This window comes from Protopterus annectens, chromosome 8.part0 (genome assembly GCF_019279795.1).
Source record: "Protopterus annectens isolate FY-2018-M chromosome 8.part0, PAN1.0, whole genome shotgun sequence".
NCBI lineage: Eukaryota > Metazoa > Chordata > Ceratodontiformes > Protopteridae > Protopterus > Protopterus annectens.
Window position 1 is genome coordinate 1,832,293,491 of NC_056741.1, and position 15,149 is coordinate 1,832,308,639.

Sequence of the window (15,149 nt, forward strand, 5' to 3'; positions counted from 1 at the left end):
ATGTTCTCCATGCTAAGGAGAGTTTTGAGTGCGTGCATCTTGAGGTTTAGACTTCTGGCGTTGAGTAGCATTACTCTTAGTTTCTTATCCCTTGTGATACCTATGGAGGTGGGTTTGTCTTTTGAGCCTTGCCTAAAAAAGGCACTATGGGGGTAGCAAGAGCCTTTGCCAATATCTGAAAGCCCAGGGGTGACAGGTGCAAGCCGTCCCTAGCGAAGCATCGTGGCTTGTCGAGCATATCATCCCAGGCTGACAGGCATTGGATCCCCTTTGAATGACACCAGTACCTAAGCCAGTTGTTGAAATTGATCATCTTGTCTTCATATTGTGGCATCATTCTTGGTGAGGGTAAGATGCTACTCAAGGTCAGGGTCATACCGGCCTGGGCTACATGCTCAGAGAGCTCCTCTATGTCTCTTTTCATGTACTCCAGGGAGGTATGTCTCAGGTCATTCACACCAGCATGGACAATGACTGAGTCATATTTGTACTTGCCTTGGAGTGACCTGAGTGCTTGTGTTATGTGGTGGATCCTAGCGCCCGACAGGCTGCTCACCGTGACCTTCTCCTTGTTCAGCCTGGTGAGCAGGACGTCAGTGTGCCTGACGATAGAGTCACCTATTACAAGTATATCAGGTGTGTTGTTTAGCCTTAAGGGCTGTGACTGTTCGGCACACAGGCTTTGTGAGATATGTGTTGCACGTGTTTTGTTTTGGGGTAGCGGTTGCTTGGGTGTCTGCTTTGGAGGTCTCTGCTGCTTAGGCAGATCTTTATTTAGAGCCTCCGAGTATGTTTTTGTGTGATTATGTGTTTGGTTTGCTGTCGTGGTAGGTCTATGTGAGACTGGAATTGTAGTGAGTGTGGTTTCCTTCTCCTCCTGACTGGTTATGCCGGTACTGAGTTGAGAGAGCTTAGCCTCCAGTTTGGCTATATGGTTGCATCTCTCACATGTGTTGGAATTTGTTGGGAGGAGGAGAGGGTTGTCTGTGTACATGAGGCAGTTGTAACATTGCCTCAAGATTCCCAGATTCACCAGCTGGACCGGAGAGGAGATTGTCAGCTGACCTTTGGACATGCTAGAATAATATTGGGAATTCCTTTATAATTGAAAACAATGGCCAATGGGGAGTGAGGGTGTAGTGCTTTTAATTTTTAGTGCTGACTTATATAATTGTTTAGTGAGCAAGTGCCAGGTAACTTAAGTGCAATGTGTTACAGGTAACTTAAATGCAAAAACGACAAACAGTAACTTTCTTTCAAGTGAAACAAGGAAATAAGTACAGTAAGCAATGCAGATATCACTAGGGATCCACAGAAGCGCTGAGAAGCCACGTTTTAGGTGGAATTAGCGTTCCAGGGAAATAAGCAAACAAACAACAAGCATACAAACAAAGCTAGATTCAGCAGGTCTGAATCTAGTCTATGCTACAGCAAACAAGGTGTACCAATTTCAGTAAGAAACAGTTCAAATATGCAGGCACTATAAGCCTTTAACCAGAAATTCCCAGCTCAGAAGGGCAGAGTCCAACCTCTCCTCCCACAAGAGTGCAGACCACGAACCTTCTTAATGTAAAATAACTGGCCTGAAGCCCAAGTGCATAAACCAGAACTAATACACTTTAAGAGTAACAGACACTGAGCTTTCAATCAGCAGTTCCCAACTTAGAAAGATGAAAGCTACCTGTCCTGCCATCACAGTGCATGCCACAAACCTTCCTAATGTAAAACAACTGGTCTGAAGCCCAAGTGCTTAATCCAAAAGACTTAGAATGATAGCTACACTTTAATCAAGTTATTACCAAGCAGTAATAAATACAATTGAATACTTTAAAGAATGCCTGGATTAGTGCTCAAGTTATACAAACAAAGCTAGATTCAGCAGGCCTGGATCTAGTCTATGCTACAGCAAACAAGGTGTACCAATTTCATTAAGAAGCAATTCAGATGCAGGCACTATAAGCCTTTAACCAGAAATTCCCAGCTCAGAAGGGCAGAGTCCAGCCTCTCCTCCCACAAGAGTGCAGACCACGAACCCTCTTAATGTAAAATAACTGGCCTGAAAGCCCAAGTGCTTAAACCAGAATTAATACACTTTTAGAATAACAGACACTGAGCCCTCAATCAGCAGTTCCCAACTTAGAAGGATGTAAGCTACCTGTTCTGCCACTACAGTGCAGACCACAAACCCTCTTAATGTAAAACAACTGGTCTGAAGCCCAAGTGTTTAAACTAAAAGGCTTAGAATGAGTTGCACCAAGCAGTAATAAATACAATTGAGTACTTTTAAGATGACACAAAAGCAAAATAAAGTAGGAAGAAACACAAGTACAGTAAAAGCAGATGATTTTTTTTTTTCAGAAAAGTAGCAAAAGCAGTAGTAAATACAATTCTCATGCAGTGCAAGCTGGCACACTTGAATATGTAGCAATATTAGTCCACACACAGTTTGAAAAAATGTAATTAAATTAAAAAGGACTAAAAGCAAGTGCAGAAAGGGTTTATTAGGTAGAATGCGGTAAGGAGATGGGCCTGGGGGAGTGTCTTAAATCAAATCTAAAGGTGGGGCGGGCACTGCAAAAGTCACCAAATTTAAACTACAACCAAGAACTGGGGGGGACAGTTTCAACACAGATGTGAGGAATGTGCAAATTATAAAGCCAAAAAATATATACTGTTCTCTATATATTTGCACAGCAGTAAGACAACAGATATCTAAGCAAACAATTTAGCTCTATAATACAGAATAATACAGAAAAATATACTCAGCTCTATATATTTGCAGATAGTTCTGTAAGGCTGTCTCTCAAACTGGGATTGTCCCTTTAAATTTGAAGAAAAGGGAGAATTAAAAATAATAATCTGTTCTATTCTCAGAGTTGCACAACTCATAAACTACAATATCCATTACAAAACTGAAATTCATATCCTGTGGTTTTGATAGAATGAGAAAGTGATCACATAGCTGCAATCATATAAGTGCTGACACAGCATGTCAATGAGTTATGGATGCAACAAACTGCAAGCTGAGAAGTCACTAGTTTTCTTTGGTTATATCTAGTGTTTCTCAGGGAAATACTATGTCATGGCTCTACTTTGATTAGAGTGATTAATGGCATTTGATGTTTGCTATAAAATATATGAAGAACAGGACCTAGTAGCTATTTTGCAGTCTAACATTCACATGTGGTATATACTTTGCATATTTACAGCTATATGGCTGCCTAAAGAGGAATATCTGCAATAGCCTACTACTGTTCAAAACCAGAGTACATGACTGTGTATAGGAAAAATCACCAGCTTTTAACAAATGATATGCATGACAGTAAGCAGACTATGAGGCAATGAAATGTTACTCTCTAGTTATTTATATTTCTTGATAACATCCTTTTCATCAGATTGCAATGACGTCTCTCTTAAACAAGGCTGTAGCCAGTCATACTCTTGTCAGCCAAACTGAATGTATTTTTTTGTTTATTTATTTATTTATGAACATCACTAAGAAAAATGATAACTCCTAGGATCAACAACATCTGAAACTATCTAAATGCCAACAACATAGATCTGCACAAAACATAGATTGTTATGGAGTACTCATGGAAAAATCATATACAGGACAGAAGCTGAAAATGAACTGTAGATTTCTTAAATCGGTAAGGCAATGTTTGGAAACTTGCACACTTTCAACTTTAGTTCTCTCTGATGTTTCATTCTTGCATAGGTCTTAATACAGGTAATCGAAAGGAAATGGATCTACTTTCTATCACTGGCATCCTCCACCAACACTTCCATTTAATGACCTAAGGTAGTTAAAAACATTAGGGTATATTGTTATGTAGAGCTCAAGGCTTCTATTACTTTCAACTAAAAGGTATGTGCAGCTTAAATTAAGTGCAGTTTTAAATGCAAGATGTTTTGTGTTTAATTACTTAAATGACATTGAAGTCCAGTAGAATGTTGTGCAGATAGTTGTACCTTGAATCCCATTCATAAATTCACACATACATTACATTTACTCATACCATTTATAAAACTAGATGCCCAACATCCATTCAGTCTGATCTTGCTTATGCAAACAAATGTAATGCCCAATCAGACTGGCATTTATTCTGCCATTAATAAAATACACATCTGTTATATATTAATACAGCACTTGTATGCATGCCCATTCAGTCATTCATCCTCTCATTCATAAAACATGCACATGATATTCATCCATGCTGTGCTAGCACTGATATTTTCTAAATTTTCAGTGAGTGAAACATGCACCTTCTTTCTTTTTCTCTTGAAACGTTGACTTGTTTTTTCAGGTTTTTCACAAATATTATCGGCTGACCTAACATGTATGACATCTGCATTAGACTGACATGGGGGGGAGGTATTCCAAAATGGCTGACATAATTAGATATATTTGTAGGAAGGCACAGTAGATTACATCACTTAAAAGTGATAGCCAAATATAGGCAATCTGAATTTTTCCTTTATTGTTACTTAATTAAAATTTTATTTGGGGAGCATCTGCATGTGAAGATAATAAAAGATTGCATGTTTTTTTTTAACTTGCATAGGCATATTACATCTCTTTTCAAAATAATTTTCCAATGTGCAGTACTATTACTTCAAGACTAAAAAAAGTTAAATGTGGATTACTTGATTAATAGCGAAAGTGCACTTAGATTTTATCATGCATATTCATAATGTAAGCTGTCTGCATGATAAAACCAATCATACCTATGTAACTGTTACATTACAACACCTCATGGTGCCTGACAAGTTGTTTTTACAAAACTGGCAACATTGTTTATAACTAAAGACTGCCACCACACAATGTCATCCCTATTATAAATATTGTGCATTGAGATATGAGAATGCAGTCACCTGCTGCTGCATGTTTAATTCTTTTTCACTACCACATACCTCATCAATTGAATGATTGCAAACCTTTAACCTGCCTTTCTCAGTTCACCAAAGAAAGTTTTTTTCCCCCTAAACTAGCAGCAGCAATTTGGATCTGCATCCCACCACATATCCACAACCCCCGAATCTTCATGCCTTGTAAAGTTTTCTCCTCTGTAAATTTATTTGCAAAACTTCAGTGGCCACTGCTCTCATAAAATACTAATTTGTAGCTATTACTTGTAACAATTTGCTTTAAATCATTCTGTTTGTAATTGTTCTGCTTGAATATGATATGCCACTATTTTAAAATACCATTTATTACTTTGTGCATTATTTTTGATGCCAAAAATGATAAGGTGGTTGTAAAACTGTCCAAGTTTCTGAATGACTTGAAGCATAGGGTTGCTAACAAGTGGGGATTTGTAGAGAAAGACTAGTAATAAACAATGTATACTGCATTCTTTACTACCAGATGTATTTGGCAGGTCTGTATCAGTTACCACATTTGGAATTGGAGACTACACTGGTATCATCAGAATTATTGCTCTGGTCATGGATGTAGTAGCTAGTGTCTAGGTTGCATATAGCTGGCATATAAAATTTAATGTGATACAATGGAAGGATATGCAGGTTATTTTGAGAAAGCTGTATATTACAGGGTGATGGGTGGACCTAGGGATAGTGAGGAGGGGCAATATACAGTGTTGTAATAATTCTTTGTTGAGATCATATAATGCAGTCTGAAAAGGCAGTAGCTAATTAGCATGATGCTGGGGTGCTCATCTAGTTAAGTAGACTCAAGTGATGTTGAAGTTAATCTCCCATGGCTGTGGTCATAGGTAAGATAACATTCAGAGTGCTCTATCCATTTCTGGTGGCCATGTCAAAAAAGGGAGATTAGGTTGATAGAAAGTGTGCAATAGTATGTAACAAAGGTGAGGAAGGGATTGAAGAACTAGAGTATGAGAAACAGTTTCAACTTGGTATATAGAAAAGGAATATAAGATGTGGGTACTCTGCATTGTCAAAGGTGCAAGTGGGATAAGTGAAATTGAAGGAGAAGGACAGGAAGTCTCAGGCAGAAGGAGACATGAGCAGTAGCTAGACAGGGGTGGGATAAGTCAAGGCTAATTGTAAGGAAATATTATTTCACATAATTTGGAAATGCTATGTCACATAGTAGGTGTTAGGATCCTGACTCCACTACCTGTGGCCCCAGTAACTGTGTGGGTCACTGATGCCTTGAACAAATAGATGGTGGGATTTGGCAGTAGCTTAAAAGCTGCTTAAAGGTTTCAGTTGCAGCAAATAAGCAGGTTGCTAATTCACAGATTTTCACTTAGTAAATCTGTACATTTTGTGTGCATATGTTTGCTGTGAAACATTAAACTGCAGGTCACAAGGTGGTAAAGCGACAATACATTTATAATAACTTTATCTGGGGCTTTTTAAAGAAGTAAACTGTACACTTTCATAGTTTGTAAGAAAACACATCACAAATAACTGACTGTATGAAAAGAAAGTAGGAAGTCTGTTAAAACTAAAACCATACCTACCTCACCAGTATACTCAAATTAGTATTTTAAAAAGGCAGCACACATCATATAAGGAAGGCATGTCCATATTCATTATGGATTTCCACACCTCCGGGCTAGTTGCTCAACATAATGCATCCAAAATTATCCAAGTGCAACTAACACTGGGCAAGACTACAATCCAGGTTGTAGCTTGTTACAGATCCCCCACCATGCCCCAGGATTCCCACTCTTCATTTTTTAAGATACTGGATAATATTAAGGTACAACCCAATACCTTAATTATGGGCCATTTCAACTACCCCACCATCAACTGGGAAAGCTACTCATGTACCAACTCATTCGCTCAACGTTGGATCAGCTTGTCCACACCCCCACCAAGGGCAGCAATATCCTGGACCTAGCCATTACCAATATGGGTAACCGTAGTTCCATGCCAGAGGTCAACTCCTCGATGGTCAGATCCAACCACAAGCTAATCACCCTAGACATCCATATCCCAACCCCACCTCCCCATTAAAGAAACCACTGTTGAAAACTACACCAAAGCCAACTTCATGCTTCTTAAGACAGAAGTGGCAAACTTCACGACACCCATGCAGACGGAAAATAGAGGTACGACTGCTGAATCTTACACACATGCACTGTATAAGCACATACACAAGGGCATGGATCGTGACATCCCCAACAGAACCAAGACACTATCCCCCAAAAAAGGAAGCCAATCTGGTAGTCCCCTGCCATAAACAAACTCTACAACAGAAGGAAGAAGCTGCTGCAAAAAAGAGTAAAATCATCCCTCATAAAATCCTCCAAAGCCAGTTATGAAAAGAAAATCGCCACTGATTCCAAAGACAACCACAAAGCATTCTGTAGCTATGTCAAGAATCTCAATTGCAACACTCAGATCTGCTCTGAGCTACAGCACAATGGCAATAAATATACAGAACCAACCAATATTGCCAACATCCTGGCAGATAGGTTCAGTGCTAACTTTACCCTCTCCTCACCCTCTAAAGGTCCCATTTTAATACCGGAAAGAATGTAAAGCCCCTGTAATCACGGACGAACAAGTAAAGACTGCACTCTCCAAAGCCAAGAACACAGCATCCATGGGACCAGACAACATCCCAGGCTGCATACTGCACAAACTACTGAATGAACTGGCATCTCACCTAAGTACCATGTTCAATCATAGCCTCACCTCAGTCTATGTGCCTACTGAATGGCACACAGCGACTGTTAACCCACTCCACAAAGGGGTTGCCACCATGGACCCCGGAAACTACCGGCCCATTAGCCTGACGAGCCTGGTCTGCAAGGCCATGGAACCTATCATCTTGGAGCTTATAAACAAAGACAAAGGTAACTTCTAAACCCTGGATCCCACTCAGTTTGGGTTTGTAAAAGGGAGATCAGGTCTACTAAACCTGAATGACTTCTTTGAAGCAGTCACTAGAGCTGCAGATGAGGGAAAGGTAGTGCACACAGCCTATCTTGACCTCGGCAAGGCTTTCCATACCACCCCCCACTCTGGAATTATAGATAAACTCACTAAACTGGGAATAAATCCCTATATCACAAGATGGGACTCTGGCCGATCGAGGGCTGCTGCCAGCAAGAAGAACCCTACAGTAATGACTGCAACAGTGAACCACGATGAACATCTGCTAATTTGACCTGAGTACTCAATTTAAATATAATGCAATATTTTGCGGGTGAAATGTTATCTGGTAATGATTTTATTTACATGGTTATGTTTAGCATTGATGAATTTCTTTAAATAGCAAATTAATATTGGTAGCATTGACTCTGTATATGGTGAACAGAGGGGAAGAAGGACCTGAATTATTATTAATTATTAAATATAAACACCTTTTAAGCATGATACAAGCTTAAATGTCAATATTACACGTTTTACCAAGTTTTATAATCACAATGTTCCCCATTCAGAGCAAAGAACAAGTTGGAGGGATTGGAGAGAGTTGGAGGGATTCTTTTGTTGAATTAATGCCTTACTTTAATCGACTGTTATGTATAATGTTACTACACTTCAATTGTTTTAAAGGTATATTTCCTAAATGAATTTCCACAGTACAGCCTTCCAGATACATCAAAATTATCTTTGTTAACTAAGCATGATACAGAATGTTCATTCATGCAAACTGTACTTTATTTTTTGTAACTTGCTTACTTTCGTATCTTTAATGTTTTATGTTATATTGGAGCTTAGACCGAGCCTCCACTGAAAACGGGCACTCATGGGCCCAGTGGACTTCCCCAGTCACCAAACTGAAATAAATAAATACATATGAATCACAGATTTTCCAACTTAAGTTACGTAAAGGTAATATGTAAAAAATTCTCAAAGTTCAAACTAGTCTGCACAGCCTTCAAATAGGTTAAAACAGATTAATTACGACAAACCTCACTAAATTCATGCCAAATATGAAATCAATGACAATCTTCGGGCCATATTTAAATAACATATACACTTACCCATACAAATACAATCAGATTGCTAATAACCTTCAAGGAACATACTTTGGAGATGAGCTTAAACTGTGTGAATTAGCATATTTTTTCTGACTTAAATAAACAGTATTTAATTGTGATTCAACTAAATATTTGTGTGCCTTGGTATGCTTTGAATATTTATACCGATGCTGCCTTGCCACGGCAGGAACCGTGTGAATATTTATACGGGTGTGGGGGTCCGAACGGCTGGAGGCGTGTTTGGGGTGGGATTTGCTACTGTGCATCCTACGAGGAACTACACATGGAGATTACCCTCGACTGTCAAGTCCAGATTTTTGCCGCATATTTTTAGTCTATTTCTCTTAAAATATGTGATTTTCTGTTTTGTCAGACTTTGTCTAGATTTCCGGAGATATGTTGCAATGTATTCTGAATTTCTGCTTAATTTTCACAGGGATCGTTGCATGCTATAGCAACAGAAAGCAAACCTCAGTGACAGGAACACAAATTGAGGGTTTAATTTTCATTGGGAACTGAAAAGAAACTGGGGAAGAGGATCTACAGTAAAACGGCACTCTGGACAGGAGGTGGGCGCGACTTTGGGCGTCCAAATTTCGTACCCGAAATGGGTTTGTCAGTGTCACTGTTTACTAAAATGCAAGAGTGATTCAGGTTCATTAACCGCGCCCTCCGAGCACGTTAAGCGTCTGCAGCCTCATTGGATGTTCGAAAGTAGGGTCAAGGGTCAGACTGGGAAAAGAGGAAACTTCTACGCTGAAGTTTTTTCTCAGTTATCAGGACAATGCCTGTGGATACGAAACGTGTAAAAGGTCCGGACGAGTCCCAGTGCCCACTAGCTTACGTTGTACAGTCAGTAGAAGACGAAGAAGAGCACCGTACCAATAGAGATGAGCGTACCGATGGCCGGAGAGCAAACCACGTGGATGTACGGCCCATTTTTGCCAGAGCCGGTTTGCTGAGTCAAGCTAAGGGGTCTGCGTATATCGAGAGCGGAGGCACTAAAGTGTTATGTGCGGTATATGGCCCACGGGACGCAGAGAGACGTGACCGTGATGCGGAAGGCACTGGTCTTCTGAGTGGACGGTTGGTGTGCGAGGTACGTGTGGCTCCTTTTGCAAGCCGGGTCAGGAAACGCGCAGCGTGGGTCCCGACTGGAGCAGACCGGGAGTTATCGTTGTTTCTGTGGGAAAGTTTGAGGTCTGCTGTCCGCCTTGATCGTTATCCACGCGCACAGATTGACGTGCATGTCCTAGTTTTGCAAGATGATGGCTCAGCGTTGGCTGTTGCAGTTAGCTGTGCATCACTTGCTTTGGCTGATGCGGGCATCGAACTCTTCGACATTGTGGTGGGTTGTGCTTTACGTCAAGACGGCGATCGTTATTTGTTGGATCCCACATATGATGAGGAATATCGGCTTGGTTTCGCAGTCAGTCAGGGAGAGAGGCATGGTTGCATGACTTTAGCATTGCTTCCCGTTCTCAATCAGGTCTCTGGGTTGTTGTCTAATGGTGAATGGGACCATGAAGCATCGGTGCAGGCAGTGAAAGCTTGCATAGAGGGTTGTCAGCGGTTGTACCCTGTGCTTCGACAATGTTTAACAAGTGCAGTGAAGAAGAGGAAGCCACCATCTGTAGGGGGCTGGAGTTAGTACTTTAACAACAATAATAATTCAGTAGTTTAGTTTTATTTTAGTAATTATTGTGCAGATAACATTTGATTTTCACAGTATAATGAGATCGTCGTTATCTGCGCAGAAGCTGTAGTATCAGACCAGTAAGCCTCTCAAGAGGGACAAGTGGACTTAACACAATGTGATATTACATTTAGCCTATTGGGCAGGTTACATTTGCCATGTGGATTTTAAAGCAAGCATTGTACCATACCATGTTTTGACTATCTCAAAAGGCATATTGTTTAATTCATCCTTGTCATTGTGTGCTCTGGAAACGTTGTCGGGGATGCTCATTATTTATTTTTTGTATAATGTTGGCTTTCATAAGGTTTTTGACGATGCCGCCTAGATGAAGTGTTAACTCAAGCGTACGGCACCACAGGGGAAAGCTATAACATTGGAAAACGAATAATGGGCAGGCACCATCTGTGTGCCCCTGACATTTTTGGCCTCACGTAAAATATGTAATAAAAACGATCGACCGATACGTGTCATAGTAGTAATACTCCTGAATTATGTGTTGTACTTGAAAATGGTTTCACAGGAACCGACATAATTTTCCAATTAAAACTGGTTATATTTTTGCAGTGTGATCTACACATCCGTCAACAGTATAGCATGTTTTGTCTTACGTTTTTACATTGAGTAGTCTGAATTACAGCCCGTTATTAATCCTCCTGCTCGCATTATCAGGCAGAGCTGACTTTAAAAATGTTTTGTAGGAAGGTGTGCAGACCTGACATAAAAAAACAAAGTGTGGGGTTGGTTGTGATCGGGGTCTTGGTATAACGCTGGCAATATGTTACTTTTCTAGAGAGCTTGCTTGTAATCTGTGCTGTATAAACTGTGCACACTGTTTATAGTGCTTAGTATGAGCTTATAGCTCTCAACCTTCCATCTCCAAAATGAGGAACAGTCGCCTTCATAATGTGGAACAAGTACTAATGGCTTACTAACAATTTCAACTAGGAAGGTCATTGGTTAAAATATGCTGGTTTTACTTGTAAAGAAAATCCTTTAACGAATTAACATGACTAATTTCTATTTTCCATGAATTTCACTTAGAATTTTTTTTAACACTGAATGTGTGACAGACTGTTTCAATGAGGAGTTTCAAGGAACATGAACTTTTTAAGACTCCAAATGAGGTACGTTCCTCGTAATGAGGTACACTTGAGAGGTATGTATGAGCTCACGCAGTACCCTCGAGGTCTCGCTGATAGTACCTGGTTTGTAAATTGTTCCTATGGTTGGTGGTAGGTAAATTTTGGATTGGAAGGGATGTTGCAATGATGAAAGACTTAACAAATCTCACATGGTCATGTCTGCTTCAGTCGCTCTGCTTTTCATGCAATAGTAGTTAACACTTGGCTTCCCTAGCTGTCAAAGTCCTGCGGGTAATTTGACCTGGTAATTCCATTGATTGGCAGATCTCAGCAGGGTGCTTGACTCGTGTAATTTAATCTTTGCTCTAGCATTTCCTTTGTTAGAGGGGACATTTTTTTGCTGCACTGTAGCCATGGCCTTACTTGATTGCAGTCAATCCAGTAAGGTCTTGCACCAAGGAGCCAAAGAATAAAACATTTATACTATTAACTAGTTTAGAATTGTTAAGGTATCACTTCATGCTTCCACCTTGTTAAAAATTGAGATTTACATGTGCAAAGTGTGTTGGTATGCAGTGCTTGCCTACATATGTTTTTACTCCACTGGTTGGTTTGCAAAAAAAACCTTTTGCAGTGTCCCCGGATTTGTCTTTGTACATACAAACCATATTGCTATATTTCCCCTTCCTTTTTCTTGTCTCCAGAAGTCACTTATTGATTTTTAATAAAGGACATCAAGGTTAATTTACCTTGAATCAGATAATGGATGCCACTGCAAAGAATCACTGTTGAAATATTTGTGCATGGACAAAATCCTTTACTAAATCTGTTTGCCAGCCTCCAGTTCAATTGGTGCTATGGCTTTAATATACTGGTGTGTTTGTTCATGCCTTCCAAATATCCCCACCATTACATACCAGTTTTGCAGTGTAGTAACCACCCGACATGCCCATACATCTTTAGCCATCAATATGCAGCTACTCTTGTTCATGTCAGTATGTGAATTAATTTTCAGACTTAAGGTGTAGAAGCTGCACTGAATAATTCTAGGTGCTTGTTCAGGCTTCACATGGTGTTTGCTTAGAGCTACTCTCATGTTAAGCCACTATGAATATGTTGCACTGCCACCTCTGATACCAGGGTAATGTCTTGATCTTTCTATTCCCACACTGCACACTAGCAGTACCTGGTGCAAATACAACAGAGAAATATGCAAGCGATATACACCACCTAAGCATCGTTTGCCGTGCGGAATGTACAAGTATGCATACCAAATTTCTGTGTTTCCAAACATCAGTGTTACTACACTACTAGTGAATAAAATGAACAGATTGAAATGTAACATGACTTGTTACCAGATGTAATTAAGAAGTCCAAGTCACTGCGAGCCATGTGCTCTAGTGAGCTAAACCTCGCCACTACAATAAATAGAACATGCTGGAGGGATAGATTACTGTCACAGACTCCCTATGCTTTGGAGCAACCTTGACGAGTGGATGGCTAACAGAAAATACACCCCCTAGGATTACTTCATCGATTGTGCTTTCCAGAGGCTCAGTTAATGAATCAATGGGGTGGCGAAAGCCAGCACACTGTAGCTAGGCTTATAAATGCCCTTGGGCAGACTGCATAGTACCTACCTATGAACCTAAGTAAAACAGGTCCATGGTTATTGGGCATCTAGGTTATTGGGCATCTTACCCAAGGGAGAAGATACTCAAGACTGCAGCAGTCCACCCTCAAAATCCAACACGGTATCGGCAATTGATCTACATGCTGTGGGAATAGAACCCACAGCCTTTTTCCATATCTCTGTCATTTTACCTTTACTCCTAAGGTTGTTCATAGGTAGGTACTAGGCGATCAGCCCAAAGGCATTTATAAGCCCAGCCAGAATGTGTTTACTTTTGCTGCCCCCTTTAGATCAGTTCCTTGTGCCTCTGTCCAGCAGAGCCACTGAAGTGGTCCCCGTGGAAAATTTTCTGTTTCCCATCCACTTGTCAAAGTTTCTCTTGAAGAGTGTTGGCGAGGAACTCTGCCTAATGTAGATTGGAATCTTGTTCCTAAGCATGGGAAGTCTCTGGGACAGGAATCTGTTCCTCCAGCACGTCTTATTTATTGTTGTGGTGAGGTTTAGATCCGTAGAATGTGTGACTCGAGGGGATATGGTTTTCTTTAGGTGGAGCATGTCCATCAGTTCTGGGTTGGACATGGCCTTGTATGTCCGACAGAGATCACCTCTAAGTAGGCGGCATGCAACAGAGTACAGCTGGAGTTTCTTCAGTCGAGCTGCATAGGGCATCTGTTTAAGGCCAGTGATCCTCTTGGAGAGGTACTTCTGTTGTTTCTCCAGCTGTTGCAGATGTCTTGTAAGGTACATCCAAAATGGGGTGATGTACTCTATGATGGGTCTGATGAGTGATGAGTAGAGGTGCACAGTGATCTCTTGATCTGGATTCGAACCCTTTTGTGATTAGGTGGGCCCCATAGAAGGATTTTCTAATTAGGTGCACAGTGATCTCTTGATCTGGATTCGAACCCTTTTGTGATTAGGTGGGCCACATAGAAGGATTTTCTAATTACTTTGGCAATGTGATTTATGAAAGGAGAGATTACTGTCTACTTGGGTCCCCAAATCCCTTATTACATCTTCATATTTAGGGGACTACCACCTGTGTGGTAGTTTGTGGGTACTTTGTTTTTTCCAAAGGGGATGACTAAGCACTTCTTGGCATTTAGCTTGAGACCATGATTTTGACACCAGGTATCCATCTCAGGGAGACCCTTTTGGATGAAGTCTGTGTCAGCCAGAGAGTCAGTTATAGCCCCTAGTTTGCAGTCATCTGCGAACTTGGTCAGCCATAGAAGTATATGCCGAACAGGAGGTGTCCTAGGACTGAGCACTGGGGAACGCTACTTATAACCGATTTAGAGTCAGACCTAGCTCCTGCACCTCTCACCATGTGGGTTCTGTCCGTGAGCCAGTTGGCAACCCATCTTGTGACATAGGGTTTTATGTTCAGGCTGGTGAGCTTGTCTATAATACCAGAATGGGGAATGGTGTCGAAGGCCTTTGCGAGGTGTAGGTAGGCTGTGGCTGTGTGTATCACCTTTCCCCCGTCTATAGCCTTGGTAACTGTCTCAAAGAAGTCCACCAGGTTTAGGAGACATGATCTGCCGTTAACAAAGCTGAACTTTGTAGGGTCCAGAGTTTGGAGGTTCCCAATGTCTGTGTTAATGAGTTCCATCATGATGTGCTCCATAGCCTTACAGACCAAGCTAGATATTCTTATAGGGTGATGGTTCCCGGGGTCTGTTGTGGCTCCATTTTTGTGGATCGGAATAACTGTTGCTGTGCACCACTCTGTGGGTACGTAGCCTTGGAGAGGCTGAGTTTGAACAGTGTGTTTAGGTGAGGGGTTAGTTTGTCTTTGAGCTCGG

General features: G+C 40.8%; 1 protein-coding gene across 1 annotated transcript; it reads left to right on the forward strand.

Annotated features, from left to right (window-relative positions):
- Nucleotides 1-9,244: 9,244 nt before the first annotated feature.
- On the forward strand, nucleotides 9,245-11,189 carry EXOSC6 (exosome component 6). Its single transcript, XM_044081320.1, has one exon. It carries the CDS (start codon nucleotides 9,712-9,714, stop codon nucleotides 10,576-10,578), a length of 867 nt encoding a protein of 288 aa, XP_043937255.1. The 5' UTR covers nucleotides 9,245-9,711; the 3' UTR covers nucleotides 10,579-11,189.
- Nucleotides 11,190-15,149: the final 3,960 nt, after the last annotated feature.

Bases quoted from the DNA above. Each gene is read 5' to 3' on its own strand.
- EXOSC6 (XM_044081320.1), top strand. From the start codon at position 9,712: ATGCCTGTGGATACGAAACGTGTAAAAGGTCCGGACGAGTCCCAGTGC.